This window comes from Tiliqua scincoides, chromosome 6 (genome assembly GCF_035046505.1).
Source record: "Tiliqua scincoides isolate rTilSci1 chromosome 6, rTilSci1.hap2, whole genome shotgun sequence".
Classification (NCBI taxonomy): Eukaryota; Metazoa; Chordata; class Lepidosauria; order Squamata; family Scincidae; genus Tiliqua; species Tiliqua scincoides.
In genome coordinates this window covers 29,615,978-29,636,764 of record NC_089826.1, presented here as the reverse complement: position 1 = coordinate 29,636,764, position 20,787 = coordinate 29,615,978, and the positions used below count along the sequence as shown (strand labels likewise).

At 42.4% G+C, this 20,787-nt stretch overlaps 1 protein-coding gene across 1 annotated transcript; it reads right to left on the bottom strand.

Moving 5' to 3' along the window:
- Positions 1–519: 519 nt before the first annotated feature.
- Positions 520–8,775, bottom strand: REC114 (REC114 meiotic recombination protein). Its single transcript, XM_066632880.1, has 6 exons — positions 8,569–8,775; positions 7,953–8,042; positions 4,999–5,082; positions 2,828–3,040; positions 1,746–1,799; positions 520–681 (listed from the first exon to the last, which is right to left on the bottom strand). Exons 1-6 carry the CDS (start codon positions 8,773–8,775, stop codon positions 520–522), a joined length of 810 nt encoding a protein of 269 aa, XP_066488977.1.
- Between the last annotated feature and the right edge of the window lie 12,012 nt (positions 8,776–20,787).

The following is a 20,787-nucleotide window of genomic DNA, read 5'->3' as shown; positions in this document are numbered from 1 at the left end:
AGCAAGGACAGGCTTCCCTTGCCCCCTCCAGCAATGTCCAATAATTCTAGCTAGTGAACCACTTAGTCAGCCGCTACTGGACTTAATCTGTAAGGAAAAACAGTTTATTATAAACTGGAGTAAAAACAATTAGTTTGTAAAATCAAAGTGCAGTTTTTATTAAATTGTTTAATTGTCTCAAATTCTTTTGTGCTATTTGATCCAGTTATTGTACAATTAAATGAAGCAAAAATCTTATGAATTACGTTTGTTTTTAATAACATCAAAATGTGACCGAATCTGTGGAACTGGTTTGTTTCAGTTAAACACTAATTTTTCATGTGATTTAAAAACTTATATTACAGTCCAAACCTGGAGATGCATGAACTTTTGGGTAATTTTTGAAGTGCAATGAAAACAAAAAGAGGATTCACAACTTAAAAAATAAAAAACAAAACACTAGCTTTAGCATTGTTTCTTAACTATCTGAAGATACCAGAGTTATTTTTAATAGTACATTTCAAGTTGCAATTTTTAGTCTTAAGTTTCTGCAATTTTTTCCAGTTGCTTCTCCACTTCTTCCACAAAGGCTGGGAAGTTCCTATCCAAGAGACACAAACGAATAAAACTGCCTAAATCTTCAGCTTTCCATGTGGATTGCTGATATGCAAGAGGAAGCTTAGAGTTTGATGTCAGTACAGACTGTGGAAGCAAACACAAATGGATAATTTATTTAGAAATTTACAGCACACAAAATATTTTGAACTCCTAAAATCAGTATTTTGCTATGAACATATGTCATTGTCTAATCAGTTCTTTCTCTTGATGAAAAATATTTTGTGGCAGACCTAATTAAGCACACTGCTCAATTCTAAATTTGTGTTCAGAATAATAAATTATTAGGAATGCAATCTCTGGACTGTGCACGGCAAACATTTTGACTATTTGGCTATTAACCATTTAAAAAAAAACATTTTCAGTTGATCTGTACTTTTTTTCAAAGTAATTTCAAGACTCTGAAGTGCCCCACACAGAATTAGGGATTACCCCCACTGTAATCTAGGGGAGGAGTCAGGTCATGAGTGCAATATGAGCACATACATCTTTCAGTGAATGGGGGCCAGTTCATTACTAAAAGTTTCATCCCAACTGACAACAGGAATTTTGGGCACCAAAGGGATGGTCAATAATATCCTTTATATATGACCTTTATGCAAGGCTTCCACTACTCAGGGCAAGCCTGGGTACAGAGGATGGAGTCTCTTAGCTAAGTATTTTAGCTTGGTTTCTCAGACCAGTGGTGTACAACCAAAATTTTAAAAATGTATATTACCTGATAAATTATGCTGTGATTTGTTTCAAATCTATTTAAAATTGTGTTTGCGCTCACTTTATGAACACTTGACTGCAGAAATAGTGGAGCATGATCATTTAACTTCACCCTTCACAGATCAACATCAAGAATGTATACTGTGTGATAAGTTTGGCTGATGGAACTGTATACCACATGGGAAAATGGAAATTATACAGTGCTGGTGTTGTGCAGGGGAATGAAAGATGGAAGTATTTGTCAAGAAAGGGATTTATATAGTGCTAAATTTGATACCTATATTGGACAATATTTGTAAGTATAGATTCAGTTAGGTCCAAACTAGCCATGTACACAAATGCATGTAAGAAAGGCATACATCAAACTGTTGTTCCTGCAATTGTCACATTGCTTCATGGAGAATGAGACAGTTCAGTGCTCAAGCTCAACTATTTACCTGAGCTAGCTCTGCCACGGATAATCTTCCTTGGACTGGTGGTAGATTTATATCCTAAAAGACATTGAATATACATTTATAAGGGGGTCAGGTCACCAACATGACTGCTAAAATATTTTTTTAAAAGGAGTATTTTTCCATTTGGTCATTCTAAGGAATTTTGAACTGAATTAGAAAATCCTACTAAATCAGAATTCCTAAGTCTATTAGACAGGTTGGGGGTGGGGTTCTTTGTGCCTGTGCAGGTTTCACAAGTAAAGGGAACAAGGTTGCCTCTCAGTTGCCTGACCACAGGGGCCAGGGCTCTTCTAACAATCAGCATGGCCTAAATGGCTCCTAGGTGGAGCCCAGAATCAGACTAGAGAGATGTTTCTCTCCTATCCACTTTAGGATTATATAAGCAAACCTGATCCTTGGTGCCAGACACATATTCGACAGCCAACATGTATATGCAGAAGGCCTTTCACTATTACATTTTATAGAGAATGTATGTGTTACATGTGAACATTTATAGTCCCAGGCAAATTAAGCCAATATTCAGAAATACCAGTGAGTGTTGGCAAGATAAAATTTTTAAAAAAAGTAAATAAGTGCAGTAACTGAGAAAACAAAGACAAACTGTACAGTACTCCGTCCAACACTGTGACTTCCACCCTCATCAGTGATGTACTTAGATTCTGATTAGACCTTGGTAGTTAAGGTGATAGTTCTATGAATTTCCTGAGTGGTATCACAGCAAAACCAACAAACAATGCAATCCTAAGCATCTGAAGTATGTTCCATTTTGTAAAATGGGGCTTCCTCCCAGGCAAGTGTGCATAGAATTGCAGGAACAGCTTCTTTGTCTAAAGACAAAAAGAGAGTAAGTAGTTTTGTCTAAAACTACTGAAGATGAAATGAATAATCTAAAAATTCTGAAATAAGAGGCATAAGAATGCAAGGTGGGTTTTTAAAAACCACATATAACAATTCATTGCCTTGGTGCAACCTATGGGCTACCAGCTGATTTACAGGACAAACTTCAAACAATATATGAGAGTGAGAGATTAGCTTTTTTGGTCCTTTGCCTCCCATCAGCTTACAGTATATTGTACGGGTACATTCTGCTCAGCATCTTTCAGTTTAGTTCCATCATCCAGCAGCAAACGGCGGCATTCTTGCAGTTTTTCTTTTGGTGCACCTGTTACTTGAATTGACACGTACTCAGCAATTTTCTGCCCACAGTTATAGCAGTGCTCCTCTGCCTGAGTTTTGGAATCTCCCGCAAACTGAACACGAAACATACGGTGTTTGTTCTGTTTCAGAGCCACAGAGAGAAAATGACATTTAACTTTCAAGCTCTTAAGCACCCAACACGAATAAAATCAAACTACTTAGGTGGTTAAAAGTGAATTTTTCAGACTAGTGCACTGCAAATGCACATACTCCAACAGCTGAGCTATTAAACAACAGCTCTTTTCTAAATAGCCCACATATCTAATGCTTGCTTTCTGTAACCAATAGAATTGTAGCAAAAACAAAAAGCCCCACTGGACCAGGCCAAAGGCCCATTTAGTGCAATATCCTGTTTCTCTGGGAGTTTGGGAACTGCTATAAGTTCTTGCAGGGTAGGGGTGAAGGCAGCAACGTGACTGCTATGATTGGCCACTGCCAGAAGCAAAAGGGTTGCTCTGCAGGGGTCTCCAAGCCTCCAAACTGCTGAAAATAAAAAATGGCCACTTCCAGTTTTGCAACAAAAACCTTCTTCTTGCCTCCATGTTGCTCTTACTGCCTGGAATGGCTTCAGAGGTGAGGGGAGAGGGCTGCTTACACAGCATGTGGAGGCACCTGCAGAACTTACCATTTTGCCCTCCCCAGGAATGCTGTTTCCCACTCCACACTAAAAATGTCCCTGATGCTCCCTCCCCCATCCCTCCCACTACCCACCCCACCTCCAACATACTTCTTGCTAGTAGACAGAGGCCTTACTGCAGCCTGTGTTGGTGGCCTCGTCATGCCTGCCAGCTGCACTGAAGCACTTGGCTCCCTTGAACATAGTCTTGTTTTCATGCCTGCATCTTTCTTTTTGTGAGTTCAGAGCCCCCTCTTGTTAGCTTTTGCTCAACCGCTAGTTCGTACTTAGCCATTCCTGTCTTTAACTTCATGCCCTTACCATACAATTTTTCCCCCCAGTTCTTATTCTACACTACTTCCTTTAGCCATCCCAACTCCTGGGCACCCTCCTTGACTGTTCATGACATTTCATAAATATTCCATGACATCACAATTACTCAGAAATAGGTGCCAAAGACAGTAATCACATATTTTCTTGCATCACATTATACATATTGAAGTTGTTACAAAGGGATTGTCAGGCTTCACTGGAAGTAAGGCTACGACAATTACGCATATAGCATTCTTTGTGGAGTGAAATGCTCCCATTCCCTACTATAACTAATGGTCAAACTAGACATGACCCTCAACACATTTTTAATTCCATGATTCCCCCCTCCTAGGAACTAGTGGGAGGCAACAAGATGGTCCGAAATTGGGGTCAGAGCAGGAGGACTTTAGTACTTTATCCCAGACACAGTTTTGATCCTGATTGCAGTCAGTTACCTTGTTTTTAATGACTTACAGTCCATTCAATCTGCCAATAATGGCAGCAGATCTAGGGATCTGCTCCTATAAATGACCCTCCAATGGCACAAATTTTGTGTCACCATTGCAAATAGAGCCACTGGTGCTAATGGCTATAAGCTCTGTGTATGCTCCAGAACAACCCAGAGCTTGGTGGTGTTGATAAGGAGGGCCAGTTCTTGGGCAGATTTGGCTGGGGACCAGGTCAGGGCATGTCAGAGGCAGGCCAGGGTGGATATCCTATGCCCCCAGGCTGGGCCCAACTCACCCCGTTAGATCTATTCAGATTTATACAAAAGAGCTAGCATAGATCTGGGGAGGCCAACTGGGGACCAGGGAAAGGCGGAGTAGATCAATATAACAATCCTTACCTCTCCAAAGCTGCCTGGTACCTGGCCAGCCCAAGATAGGATTGGGCTCTAAGAAATCTACAATTGCTTTCCATTTATCTTCGTTTAATTCTCTCTGGCACTTAAGGTCTCCACTATACCTGTTTAAGGAATTCTCAGAAATGTATGGTTATAAATATTAGGGTACCTGAGGGGTAGACCTCAAATGTATGATGTGGTAATGCTTGGGGGTGGGGGTTGTCCAAAAAATATTTGCAGAGAAAGATGTGTCAGAAACAGGATACCTTTATCTTTGAACCAAAAAGCATGCAATCTGCATTTCTCACTATCTTCATCCACTGAGATGCATCAATTAATGTAAAGCCTTCCTAAAAGACAAAACATATTCAACTTATCCAAAGAAAAAGATCTGGAGATACAATATATGTAAGGTGCAGAATTCTATACTGTGTGCTTTTCTATACTGGAGTGTCTAATCTCATTAACATGTGGCTTTGCTTATAACTGTCTTTTGATTAACCAAACCCCCAGATCTTTGCTGCTCTGACACTGTCAGCTGCTGAGTCCCAGCATAAACCCAACCATAACTTGACCCTGGATACATTAGTGCAGTATTTCTCAAACTGTGGGTTGGGACCCAATAGGTGGGTCATGAGCCAATTTCAAGTGGGTCCCCATTCATTTCAATATTTAATTTTTAATATATTAGACCTGATGCTACCACACTATGTGACTGCATTTGGGGAACTGTTACAGACCTGTACTTTTAACAAGCTACGATGTATATTCTTTTAACAATGACAGTCAATTGGACTTCTTGCTGGGTAAGTGTGGGTACGCTTGCAGCCTAGGTTGTTAAAAATTTTCCAGTTTGATTATGTCACTGCCGGTCATTACATCACTTCCGGTGGGTCCTGACAGATTCTCATTCAAAAAAGTGGGTCCCGGTGCCAAATGTGTGAGAACCACTGCATTAGTGTATGCTCCCTTGAAGTGGGTGGGTGGTCACAGTGAGAGGGGCCCAACTCATGAGCCATTATGGAGCCTTATTCTGCCTCCTGAGTTAGTTGCCTCCCTTGAGAGTCTCTGTACTTTTTGATACCTGGTACATGTGATGGGAAGGGGAGAAGTTTTCCCCCCAACAGGAGAAAGATGCCACCCTTCGTTCTTTCCCAGTCCTTCAAAATTGCAAGCAGCTATGACATCTTAGGGACGGAAAGCTATTACAGAAGATTCATACCCAATCTCTCAACACGTGCCAGCCCCTTACAGATCTCTTAAGAGCTCCATGAGCAGCTCTCCAGTGGTCCTTTACATGCCAAGAGGCCTTTTAGAACTTCCCATCCTCTGAAGCCCCATTTTTTTTCAAGCTGTACTGTTTTTTTCTAGCACAAAACTGAGTGTGGGGACGCACTATCCATCAGGCAGTATGTCTTACATAGTAGAGAAGATGGAAGCATTTTAACAGCCCAATCCTATCCTAGATCACCCTAGAGCTGCAATGGCACTTATGCAGCTTCTGCTGCATGCTATGGACTGGCTAGGGATCCAGTAGCAATGGAGAGGTAAGTAAAAATCTTTCTTACATACTATGCCTCTGCCCAGTCCCCAATGGGCCTACTTGGATCTGTGCTAGCACTTTGACTGGTGTAAATCCAAGTGGTCTAAGAGAGTGTGTCAAGTTCTGATTTCTCCCCCCCCCCGGCCTACCCTCTACACACCCCTGGCCAGGCCTGAGCCTGCCCCAATCCTTCTACGAACAGACCTACCTGCTCCAGCACAGCACTCCATTTCTGAGCATGCAGGGCTGCCAGCCATTTGTACTGGTGGCCCTAGCCCATGTGCTGTTGCAGGGTTTGCTTCACCAGCAGTCTAGGGCTTGAGCTAATGGAGTACATGTTCCATCTGCACAAGGTCTGGGTAGGATTGGGCTGCAAGATTATAATTCTAAACATACTTACTTGAGAGTAAGCCACACTGAACTGAATGGGCCTTCCTTCTGAGTAGACATGCATAGGATTGTGCTGTTAACTAACTAATCATGTTAACTAACTGGATTTCTGATCTTTAATATATTTCTCCAGCACGAATTGAACCGTCCAGTAATACCTTTTAACATCAGTGTGTCAATTTACTGGTAAAAATCTAGCACAGGTAGGACCTTGGTATCCACTGATTCAACTCACCACTGATACTGAGATCCACCTTTAAATGCCTTCTAACAAGGGGGGGGGGAGCCAAAATTCTATTTCCTACCTTTGTGTTGTTAAATTGCAATGGTTATAAGCTTCTTGAGGTTAAAGATAGCTTTATTCCACCTGCTCTTTGGTGTGAGCCAAGAAGCGTCTTGGCTGCCCTCCATGTGAGAGATGAAGGAGTTGCTTGTCAGCTTGCGTGGGAGGAAACTGGAGGCCAGAATGTGATACCAGATCAGAAAGATCCATCTGAGATGTTGTGGTTCTTGAAAGATAGAACCTTTCTTCAATTGTAAAAATCCCTATGGGGATTTAGAACAGCCTGCCCATGTAAACCGCCTTGAATTAAAGTCTGAGGAGAAATCTGATGACCAAGAAAGGCGGTATATAAATACCTGTATTATTATTATTTAAAGACACACTTCTGGGTTCCTTGCACCTTCATTGTTGTCCCAGAATGCATCATATAGAACCTATACCACATTCAGCCACTAGATGGAGTGAAAAATGAAATCTAATTCCATTAGATTCTATTATTCATCCCATCCAGTGGCTGAATGGGGTATATTTTCTATACCCTGTTACAAGGCATTTAAAGATGGACCCTGGTATCCACTATCCACTGATTTTGGTATCCACTTGGGGCTCTGAAATGGTGGATGTAGAGATTTCACTGTAATCCCTTTATAATGAACCAAATGACACAAGATATTGAGCAGTTAGGTTCTGAATTCTTGAAACACCTAATTTTTACACCACTCCAGTATTTTTATGCAACTGGCAACTATTAAAATAATATCAGGTCACTGTTGTGTTTCTGTCTTAGAAAAGGCTTCTCCCCATCTAGCTATTTCCTAATTAACATTTGGCAAAGAGGTTAATTGTATACAAAGGATCTAAAAGTGGCACTGAGACTTGTGAATTATGTCAGTTTAAACAGTGCCTAGTCATGTACCATTCCCTCAATGATGAATATCAAATTAATGAAGAAAAATCAACTATTAAATACATCTAAATCCTATGAACATGAAAATGACACTTACCAGTACCTCTTTTTCTCTGGAAATAAAGAAATGGCCCGAAATAACAATGGTGAGAATGAGGAGGCCAGATTCTTTGTTTGATTCCAATACCTTTTTTGCAATTAAAGAGAGAAATAATCACATTGTGGCAAAAACAAGAATCAACAGCATATAAAGAGGAAGTTTCCAATTAGTAGAGACTTAAAAAAAAAAATACCAGGGATATTTAGAAAACACAAGTTCCTTACTTTGTAAGAAATACAGTAAAAGTTGCAATATCTGGCAGTTAGTGATCCAGAAATCTCTGGCTCAGTGACATCACAAACCCTGACTTCTGGTTTGCCATGGATGTGGGTACAGAAGCTGCTCAGCAGCATTCCCAGCAGCTCTGCAGTGAAACTGTCCCATTGCTATAGCAATGGAGATGCTACACAGGAGGCCAAGGAAGGCTAGAGGCGGAGGAAGCCTGGAGGGAGCCTGTACTTGTGCGCTTTGCCGCTTCCTGAATGATTGGTGGCCAAGATCATTTTGTGGATCTTTGGATCTCCCCTATGGCCCTTATGCAGAAAAAGGTTGCTGACCCTTGCTCTAGTGTAATGGCCTACAGAGACTCTCGGCCCAAAAGAGCTAGGCTTACCTTCCAAGAGCCTGAAGCAGTGGCTGAGACTCCAGGCACGAATCGGCCATAACGCCTCAGTGGCCATTCTGTAGCACTAAGGCAGGAAGAAGTGTCCTGTGTCTGCTCTGACACTGGAACTTGGACTGGCAGCGGCCGTTCCACTTCAGAACATGAAGCTTGATCCCAAGAGCCCCAAACTTGTCTGTCATCACTACCTGTTGCCATTTCTTAGGCTACAATTACTGCAGAGAAAATCAGGAGTAAGGTTGACAGGTAGAAGCACATCCTATAAAACACCAAGAGCAAGGTTTAGAAAATGATCCAACTGCTTTTCTATTAGCTCAAAACTGGAGAAGCTTGTTATGAAATGACAGGTTGTGAGGTCTACATTTTTTGTAATGTGTTATCTTTTCTGTTTCTAGACTTCTAATCTGCTACAGCAGTGGTTCCCAGACTGTTTAGAGGACCTAGGAGCTGCTGCCTGATTTATAAAAGCCATGGTGTGTGGCTACAATGGTGATTGGGCAGCAGTGCTCCCCCCTAAAGTACCAGCTTGTTTAACCCTTGATGTACATTGTTTTATCTGCCCTGTCATTTTCATGACCCACCAAAAATTAAATCATGACCCACTAGTGCATCCTAGACCAATAGTTTCAAAACCACTGTGTTACAGAATTACTCTGGATTTCGTTCTCTGCCCGTTTCTGACATAAGTCTGTTTGCTGTAGGTCAGTTTACTGAGCAGTTACACCAAAGCACCTCAGGAAAACCCCTCCCCGTCTAACAGTATCAGATTTTTTTTATTTAAAAACATTTCTACCCCACATTTCCCCCCTAAAAAGAGGCCACCCATGTGTTGGGCTTGACTGGGTTTAGGTCCATCTCACGCAGACTCAGGGCCCAATCCTATCCAATTTTCCAGTGCTGATGTAGTTGTGCCAGCAGGGTGTGCACTGCATTCTGTGGTGGAGGGGCAGTCACTGGGGCCTTCTCAAGGTCCATGTTCCCATGTTCCCTTATTACAGGGCTGCATTGTGGCTACACTGGAGCTAGAAAGTTGGATAGGATTGGGCCCTCACTCTTCAGGTTTTTCAGGGCTACTTTCCATGTTACAAAATACAGCCAGATGTCTGTGTTTCTGCAGTAACCGTGGGCCCAATCTTATCCAACTTTCCAGCACCAGTGTAGCCGTAATGCAGTCCCGAGGTAAGGGAACAAATGTTCCCATACCTTGAGGAAGCCTCTGTGACTGCCTCCCCACCACAGGATGCAGTGCATGCCCCATTGGTACAGCTACACTGGCACTGGAAAATTGGATAGGATTGGTCCCCTAGTTGCAGGTTTTTCAGAAAGTACATATTTGCATGTGTGTACACAAACACCTAGCATCTCAGCCAGTCCACACTCCCAGGACTATGTTTGTGTTTTCCAATTTGCAAATGCCCTTCAAGTGCAACCTTAAAGCTTGATCCCAAGAGCCCCAAACTTGTCTGTCATCACTACCTGTTGCCATTTCTTAGGCTACAATTACTGCAGAGAAAATCAGATATTGGCCCCAACTGAAAACAATATTCCTCTGTTTTAACATATCCACCAAATAGCCATAATTCTTTCCTTTCCTTAAAATTCCTAGTGGGATCTCCTTCAACACAATAATTGGTATTCCATCCACTGTGACTTTTATATAAATTGACATAATAATTGACATAAATTGACAGAGTAACTTGTAATTATTTTTTGTATATCCGCCTGTTCTGTATAGATTTTATCTGCCTCCTTCACTTTTGAAATTATTCTTTCTCCTTCCTTGGTTTATGAGTCAACCATTTTCCTGGTTTATTGATATTCAATAAGATATCAATATTCAAAATATCTTTATTTGGCAAATTTCAATTTAGCTTCCATTTGATTCACTGTCATAATTGACAACTGATTCTGTAAATCTTTTATTTATTGTACTACTTTTAACACCCAGAGTTTTCACCAGTTCTTATACTATCAATATTAATGGTATATGAAAACATGGGGTCCTATCCTTACTGTGACAAATCAAACACCCCACAATCTCAAATTCCTTCCTTATCCATAAAAAAGTCTTATATAATTATTGACAGGTAAACAAATGATTGCAAGTATGATACTGGGGAAGTAAAAATGCAATTATTTTATTAATGTGTATAAACATAACCTTACACATAACCAAACAGAAGCTGATAATCTACTGATAATTTGAATATCCCCAGAAATATTCTCAAATGTTTTCTTTATTTCACCCAACTTCTTTGTACCTGAATTTCCTCAAAATAATTAAACAATTAGGAAATTGTCATCAGTTCAAGCTAACATCATAAGAAATAATATATTAAGGGCACAGTCCTAACCAGGTCCTAACCAGAAGTAAGTCCTATTTTGTTCAGTGGGGCTTACTCTCAGGAAAGTGTAGTTAGGATTGCAGCCTAAGCATGAGATATTGTACCAATCATGCTAAGCATGATATCCTCCTCATATCTTGCTGAACTCAAATTCCGCCTGATGATGCAGTCATATGTAAATTATAAATCATAGACCAAATTAAGTTTGGCACAGGTGAAAGAAAGCCTGTTGGTCTAAAGATACAGACTTCTGTCTCAGTGCCCAAATGTCTGAAGCTGGTCTTGAATGCAGCTCTATAGCTGAAAGATTGCTACATCTGCACACATCCCCCAGTCTCTTCTGAAAACGATGATAGTGTCAGGGGATTTAATTCAACTATAATTACTTATCCACGCTGTATCCAGCTTTTTAATCTAAAAATTGTTAGTCGTGAAGAAAACAACAAGCAAATCAGAAAAACATTTTAAACACAAAAATATAAGGACACAGCACGAGGCAAAGCAGGATAAATGACAGAAGCTGTTTTTCCTCAGAGGACAAAGGGTCATGAGGCTGGATAGGCCCTCTGAGGTGAAAGCGGGAAGGCAAAATCCCCACAAAATCTGAGTTTCTCCTCAGGGCTCTCTTCCAAGTCGTCTAACAGACTTGGACTAACGGGCATTCCAGACCAGGTGTGATCTGCTCTGCTGAGAGGAAGGTTTGCATACCGTCAAGCCCCTGCTGGGCATATGAGTGAGGCCTGAGAGGCCAGCCTCCTGAAGCCTCTGACCCTAGAAGGAGACGTGTTCAAAACAGAAGCTCCTCCATCTTGTTTGAGGGCTAGACCGTGACAACAACAAGTGGAGGAGTGGAGTTGTATATTCCTTTTTCAGAGCTTCCTTTAGTCTGAGCCACCTAAAAAGAGAGGCTAGTAAAAACTTTAAGCCTATTTCTTCTTGATTATTAAATTCTGCCCAGCTCTACAAACACAGAGCTTATAGGTTTACCCTACAAATCCATGACTGGAAAGATTAATATATATAACTATTATATATATAATATATATTATATAATATATAGATATAGCTATACTCTCTGTGTGTGTATATACATATATACATATATACATACACACACACACACACACACACACACACACACACACACAAACACATGCCTGCTTTATGTGCTTTATGCGTGTGTGCGTATGTATGTATATGTATATGTATGTATACATACACACACACAGTATATATACAGGTACATAAAGCCTCAGGCAACTCATTAAATCATTTGCTTTCCTAACCATTTAAGAAGACAATTCTAAAATTCCAACATGACAACTGACAAACACAGTTTACATAATTATTTTGTTTTAGGGAAGATAAACTGTACTGTTTCCAGAAGTGGGCTTTGAGGCTGATCCCCCCCCCCCAAAAAAAATAAGAACACATATTGAAAGATCACACACCAGGTGTAACATCCCACAAAATGAACACCCCACTTTACAGGCTTCCACTTGTCTATTGAATTTCATTGTCCTCTCTTTTTCATCAGATTCTTTCTCAGAGATTTAAGTGAATGCCTTCTGATAAACTTTTCACATCAATCTCTGACTAGTTAACATACTGTAAAATAACAATATGACCTGCTGTGGAATGCACCTAGTCATTTATCAGTGCCTTTCACTAATGCTGATCCTTCTGGTAAATCTCAGCCTTAAACACAACATTCATCCTTATAACAAAGAGTATCTATTCTTGCAAAAGAAAAGGATGTGAAAGGGCCAAATTACAAATTACATGGAGTTCTCTGTAACAATTTCTCTCTCTTTTTAAGCAGACTTGGAGGCAGCAATCAACAGTGGAGGAGACACAAACACAGAGGAACCTGTATCTTTTCTGGGGTGTCCAGGAGGGGAGTGAATCTGAAAGCAGCTGGGCAGTGATTTGAACAGAAAACACAGCTGGCAGGAAGGGAATGAGGACCCATTGCCTGCTGGCCTTTCTTTTGTTCCTGACTACAGCCTCCAAAAATGCCTGCTTTATGTTAAAAAAAAAAAAATGGCAGGGAAAGTTACTTGGAACTGCATGTAACATGTAGTTTGGCCTCTGAACTAGTTGCAGAGTGAGAACCCCTCACACACACACACACACACACACACACACAGAGCTATCAAGCAGGGACATATGTGAGGTAGGTGGGGAGGCACTACCTGCCCTCCCCCCATCCCAGAATGCCTCCCTCCCGCCTCCTCCCTGCTCACCCTTGGTCTTGCGTCGGCCAAGCTCAGCTGATACAAGACTTGGAGCCTCTGTCAGCGAAGAAAATTATTCCAGCCTCCACAGACTGGCGCACCTCCATGGGCCGGCCTAGCCGACTTACGAGGAGCCGCAAACATGCCTTATGGCAAGTGCAGCTCAGGATTGTGCTGTAAGTCTCTTTAGACAAATTCTAGTAAGAACATTTAAATAAAATTAAAGGTCATAAAAAAATTTACTCTTGGGATGGGAAGACTGAAGTTTCATAAATCAAAAAGGAAGGCCTGGCAAAGGTCAACATTCAACTAATTTATTAGTTAGCAACAAGGTTGGAAGCAAACATGTGAAAGGAGTCCAGAAGGAAGTGTTTTATGAGAAAACAGACTCAGAGCCCAATCCTGAGCTCGGTGCTCGAGGTTTACCGCCGGGCCAATGCCCATGCTAGCCCCGGCGCTGGGCTAGCACTGGGTGAGTGCTCATCCGCTGCTCGGTGGTCTCATGGTCCGCCGAGCCATGGCACGGTAAGCGGGGGTGGGCAGGGAGAAGGCGTTCCAGGGAGGGGGGAGGCGTGGGTAGGGCAGAGTGAAGACGGACGGGAGGTGTAACAAGGAGGCGGGACGGAGGGGAGGTGGAGGGCAGGTGGGAGGCGTGCTGAGGGGAGGGAATGGGGAGGCAGGAGGTGGGTCCGGTGGAGCTCAGCTGCACCAGATCCTGACCATTTGTATATGGCTCGGCACCCTACACAAACATCTTTACTGCCGACGTTTTGGTCGGCAGTAAAGTAAGTATCCCCATTGCGGGGCTGCTTCCCTTACCTGGGGGAAGGGGATGAAAGTTCCCTTCTCCTGAGGCACCGCATGCTGCAGGCTGAGGTGCACAGGATGCAGTGGCAGCCATTTTCGGCGCCGCTACAGCTGTGCGCCCCTGGCAGCTCGGGATCAGGCTGCCCGAGGTCTAAGCCATTGGAGGTCATGATTCCTAATAAAAAGCAATTGGAAGCTAGATGTGACGGAAGCTCATGAATTATAAGGTGCAACTACAAGATAGAAATAGCAGATCTACTGAATACCAGGAATATGAACATGCACACCTGATGTTAAAGGCCAGGTGGAACACAGAAGATGTACTGAAATCTTCCATTTGAAGAAGTAATCTTGATGAGGTAAATAGTGGCTTCAACATGAACACACACAAACTAGTATGGAACACAATCTAGAATTCATACAGGCATGACATTTTATTAGACCTGATAAAGATCATGTCTGCATAGAGATGATGAATAAAAAATATATTTTATTCTACAGTGCATAAGGTCTTCAGGGCCCAATCATATCCAACTTTCTAGTCCCAATGCAGCTCCAAGATAAAGGAACATTTGTTCCCTTATCTTGAGGAGGCCTCCATAACTACCCTCCCCGTTTTTGGATGCAGTGCACAACCGATTGGCACATCTGCATTGGTGCTAGAAAGTTGGATAGGATTGGGCCCTCAGTATGATTTCAACTAATATGGATACTTCCTCTTGTCTTTTGCATCACCTGTCTTATTAAATAGGATGAATTAGTTCTCTGAAGTCTTGTATGTCTCAAGTCACATAATCAACACTGCATGACCAGTGGTATCTTACAGTCTAAAAATATGATCTAATAAGAAATACTATACAGCATATCTTACTAGGAAAGAAAGCCAGGTCATCAAAGGACAAGATGGCTGGACACCATCAAGGCTGACATTGATTAGAACATAGAGCAACTGAAAGAAATGGTTCAAGATCGAAAACTTTGGTGCCACTTAGTCCATAGGATCACTGAAGTTGGACCTGACTGAATACGGCTTGAAGACGAAGAGATATCTTACTAGATCATAACTTTAGGGCACAATCCTAACCAGGTCTACTCAGAAGTAAGTTCTATTTTGTTCAATTGGGCTCACTCTCAGGAAAGTGTGGTTAGGATTGCAGCCTTAGAGCCCGATCCTGTGGTCTGCGGCGCGGCTCCACACCAGGCTCCCACCAGAGCTAGCCCAGCGCCAGCTGTAGCTGGGCTGGCGCGTGGTGGGTGCCCGGGTTCCGCAGCTCGGCGGTCTTCAAAATCTTCCAAAATCTCTGGAATGCCACTTTGTCCTGATCAGGCTCTCTTTTTTCCCCCTTTCATAAGGCAACGGTGCAAGTCAAGATGTAGCTTTTTTTAGCTAGGTCTAGGATTTGCATCTCAACATGTCTGTAATTTAAGTTTAACTTGTGCTTTCATCTGATTTTTTAAAAAAACATGTATAAGTTATCTGTTTGTTTTACAGAATACATGAGGCCAGAGACCTTAGGGGATTGGGTGCCTTTAGGAAAAAAATGATAATGTTGTTAATCAAAAGGAAAACTATTTGTTACATTTGCAATGGTCTGCAAAGCATAACCATGATGTCTTAAGGGACTTTGGCATGTTAGTGCAGCTGTGAATAAAGGCAGAAGATTGTGCTGAAATGAATAGTTTCCTTTAAACTGGATTAATGTCTTGGTATTCCTTCCAACATGTACATACCTATTTATTTTTCAGAATTACTTATTACATCTCCCACGCCACCCAATTTGCTCTAGATCATCATTTTCTACAAAAAATAGTGTTGGGGGAGGGGGAGCTTGGATATGGATTTCTATTGTTCTAAAAAAAACCACACAAAATACACACTTACAAATCTCCAAAATAAAGTTCTGGCACAATTTTTCTTGTACATGCTTATTTCTTATTGAAAACAGTAAGAGGCTTTAGCCAAGATTTCACTCTTACTTTTTGCTTTAGGCAGTAGTGTTGCCAACTGTCACGAAGTGTATAAACAGTTCGTAAACTATATGGGTTCTTTTGTTAGGCTGCTGTAAGGACATAATTGTCTTATTTCTCGTCCTTAAAACGCCCCGTGAAAATATATCTTGGATCACAAACCTTGTTCAAGAAGGGCAGCAAATAAAAAAAATTAAGCTTCATTTTATGAAAGCCCACATTAAGTTTTTAAACTAATGTCATCTGACCCCAGTAAGTTTGTTAAGCTTTAATACAATTGATCAAGGTTCAAATTTTAACTGCTGGAGATAGTTGTGCCCACAGCGAAGAGAAAGCAGGGAATAGAGCCATATACTTCAGACTGGAATGAATAAAAGCCACAAGTTTATTGCAGCTGTACTTATATCAAAACAGTTTGGCACCCCCAAGACAGGGCCCGGGCATGCTATTTGCAGAGGGATAACCCAGCTCACAGGCTAGTTATCCTAACCCCCGGTGCTGTAGCTTCCATTTTTTCCCCAGCTGCATGACCATTTTGATGCTTTTAGCTCTTATGGACCTCTCTTTTGAGGATTGAAAATGACCTTTCACACACTTACCTCTTAAAAATCCAGGTTCTGGCCTAATCCAAAGTGACACTCCAGAGTAAATTGCAACAATGAGTAGCAAAAACATCCACACTTGCTACCAGCCAACCAAATTCCACATGGTTCTGTGTCCAGACAATTGGTAGAATATAAAGGTTCTCTTCTTTCAACAGAAGGAGCTTCTACTGGAGGAAGGAATCTTTCCAAAGGAGAAAGATTCCTTCTGTTGAAAGAAGGAAAGATTCAAGTCAATGAAATGAGTTACTCTAGGATTTCCTAATCTCTCTATAGTTAACATTGCAGAGGTGCTGAGAGCTGAGACAGCCATTTCAGTTTTTGACAGCCCAATCCTATCTGGGCCTGCCACTAATAGAACTTGCTTTTGGTCAACAAATGGCCCGGACTACTGATGCTACAGCCGTAGTAATGGCATGCGCAACAAAGCCACCAGTGCGAATGGTTGGTGAACATGCACACATGCCACACAAGTACCCAACCACCATTGGTGCCAGTGATTTGGCAACAGGCTGGGCAATGAACAAGGAGGAGAAGGGTCATAGCTGGCTGAGTATATAGGGGGAAGGCAGAGGTGAATATTGGCAACAGCAGCTGCACCAGTATCCATGCCCCCTTCCAAGCAATTTCCATGAATTCTTATTGCTCCTTTGACAAAGGGTGGGGAAATCAGAATGAGGCCCAATCCTATCCAACTTCCAGTGGTGATTCTGCTGCAATGCAGCTAGGAACATAAGAACAGCCCCACTGGATCAGGCCATAGGCCCATCTAGTCCAGCTTCCTATATCTCACAGCGGCCCAGCACACCAGATAACAAGAGACCTGCATCCTGGTGCCCTCCCTTGCATTGGCATTCTGACATAGCCCATTTCTAAAATCAGGAGGTTGCACATACACATCATGGCTTGTAACCCATAATGGATTTTTCCTCCAGAAACTTGTCCAATCCCCTTTTAAAGGCATCCAGGCCAGATGCCGTCACCACATCCTGTGGCAAGGAGTTCCACAGACTGACCACACGCTAAGTAAAGAAACATTTTCTTTTGTCTGTCCTAACCCTCCCAACACTCAATTTTAGTGGATGTCCTCTGGTTCTGGTGTTATGTGAGAGTGTAAAGAGCATCTCTCTATCCACTTTGTCCTTCCCATGCATAATTTTGTATGTCTCAATCATGTCCCCCCCTCAGGCGTCTCTTTTCTAGGCTGAAGAGGCCCAAACGCCGTAGCCTTTCCTCATTCCTGGCCCCGGCCCAGTAATCATCTTAGTCACTCTCTTTTGCACCTTTTCCATTTCCAATTAGTTGGCAACCTTCAGTCTCGAAAGACTATGGTATCGCGCTCTGAAAGGTGGTTCTGGAACAGCGTCTAGTGTGGCTGAAAAGGCCGATTCGGGAGTGACAATCCCTTCCACACTGGGAGCAAGTGCAGTCTGTCCCTGGCCTGTCTCCCTGGCTATGGGCCTTCCTTCTTTGCCTCTTTGCCTCAGACTGTTGGCCAAGTGTCTCTTCAAACTGGGAAAGGCCATGTTGCACAGCCTGCCTCCAAGCGGGCCGCTCAGAGGTCAGGGTTTCCCACTTGTTGAGGTCCACTCCTAAGGCCTTCAGATCCCTCTTGCAGATGTCCTTGTATCACATTTCCATTTCCACTATGTCCTTTCCACTTCCATTTCCACTATGTCCTTTTTGAGATGTGGGAACCAGAACTGGAACCCCTGGACAGGGGTTAGTAACCCCTGCTAACTGGTTAAGAGGCACTTTTTCAAGTGGGTGCTCCTCTTTTATTTAGAAGGGGGAGAGTAACTGGCCCACCTCACCCCAGCAGTGCCTTTTCTAGTGGCTGTCTGCTGGTGTTGCATCTTTTTAGATTGTGAGCCCTTTTGGGGCAGGGAGCCATTAGATATTTGATTTTCTCTGTAAACCGCTTTGTGAACTTTTTGTTGAAAAGCGGTATATAAATACTGTTGTTGTTGTTGTTGTTGGACACAATACTCCAGATATGGCCTTACCATCGATTTGTACAACAGCATTATAATATTAGCCATTTTGTTCTCAATACCCTTTCTAATGATCCCAAGCATAGAATTGGCCTTCTTCACTGCCGCCGCACATTGGGTCGACACTTTCATCGACCTGTCCACCACCACCCCAAGATCTCTCTCCTGATCTGTCACAGACAGCTCAGAACCCATCAACCTATATGTGAAGTTTTGATTTTTTGCCCCAATGTGCAAGACGTTAACACTTACTGACATTGAAGCGCATCTGCCATTTTGCTGCCCATTCTGCCAGTTTGGAGAGATCCTTCTGGAGCTCCTCACAATCACTTCTGTTCTTCACCACTCGGAAAAGTTTGGTGTTGTCTGCAAACTTAGCCACCTCACTGCTCACCCCTGTCTCCAGGTCATTTATGAAGAGGTTGAAGAGCACCAGTCCCAGGACAGATCCTTGGGGCACACCACTTTTCACCTCTCTCCATTGTGAAAATTGCCCATTGACACCCACTCTCTGTTTCCTGGCCTTCAGCCAGGTCTCAATCCACGAGAGGACCTGCCCTCGAATTCCCTGACTGTGGAGTTTTTTCAGTAGCCTTTGGTGAAGGACCGTGTCAAACTCCTTCTGAAAGTCCAGATATATAATGTCCACAGGTTCTCCCGCATCCACATGCCTGTTGACCTTTTCAAAGAATTCTATAAGGTTCGTGAGGCAAGACTTACCCTTACAGAAGCCATGCTGATTCTCCCTCAGCAAGGCCTGTTCGTCTATGTGTTTTGAGATTCTATCTCTGATGAGACATTCCTCATCAAATGTTCCCTGAAGGGAACAGCAAATGTTCCCTTACCTTGAAGAAGCCTCCATGAGCACCCTCTCATGCACTGCAGGATTGGTACTGGAAAGTTGGATAGGATTGGGCCCTAAACCTATCAGATCATGATGACGTTCCAAAATATTACACCTAAGCAACCTCATTGCTAACAATATTGTTAACAGCAACTGACGAGTATTTCAGTTGTAGACCGCGCCATAAAGGCTTTGTTGGCTGCCTCATCAATCTCAGTGGACAGTTTCCATACACATTTTTTGTACACAAAACACTGTTTATCTTTGCACTACACTTGTGTCCCCATCATGACTTGACATATTGCACTCTCCATGCTAATCTGCTTTTGATTTGCAAGGCAAGTGCCAATAGTTAATTATAAAGCAAGGCTTCTGTGACTCAACCATTTTGCATTTATAGGCTCTTGATGCAGTCCAGAGCAGGAGACTAAACCTTATTTAATTTAACCAACACATATTTGGTTAAAGTACCATCAAAAGAGTGACTGGAATCCCTCCAAGTCAGCTGGGAAAGTCACTTTGAAGAAGGCGTTTATTAGCAACATTCTCCATGGTCACAACAGGTGGCCAAGAAAGGTCTGGGAAAAATCAGCTGCTGCTTATTATAGTCAAAAGTAGTCATTCTCCACAGAGTAAAGTGTCAATAAATAGTGTTGATACCAGGATTTGAAACTGGGGAGCAGGAAACGAAGCAAAATGAGCCTATTTCTAATCATAATGAAGATATCCCATTTGAAATGACCCTTACATTTCAATCATTATAAAAATATTTCTAAACTGGACAAGCAGTGTGCCTACCAACCAGCAGGTGAATCTTTGGAGGTGAAAGCATTGTTTGCTCCTATATTGATGTTTGAGCCTGTTTCACTTTTATCTCATTCCTTCTCCAAGGAGCTCAGGATATCATTTATAACACCACCCTTTATCTTTACAACTCTCTGACTTAGGATGTGCTGACAGTTGGTGACTGAGCCACCATCACCCAGTAAGCTTTGTGGCTCAGCAGGGACATAAATCCAAGACTTGGGGGTGGTGGTAACATCATTGGTAATGAGAAACACCTTATCAGAACTCCTCTTTCCCGGGTTTGTCTTCTATTCTAAAATGTGACAATATATCTTCAGCAGAACCTTTCAATGATTTGTCTGAATAAAGACAAGTCTAAGAAGGGGAAATTCTCTATAAATGATTTAAAAGCTTACTTCTTTCCCCCAGTTCCAAGGGATTCAGCCTCCCTGGTGGCAAGCCCATGTTGAGATAGCAATAATGGTGGCCACCAGGGCCTCTGAGAGGAATTTTATTAGAGGGTACAAAGTTTCTTTTGGGTCCCTTCCCAAAGAGGGAGGGGTGAAACAGAGTAGGGGGTGACAATGGGGATGGACAGAATGGGGGCAAAACAGGCAGGGGAAAAGT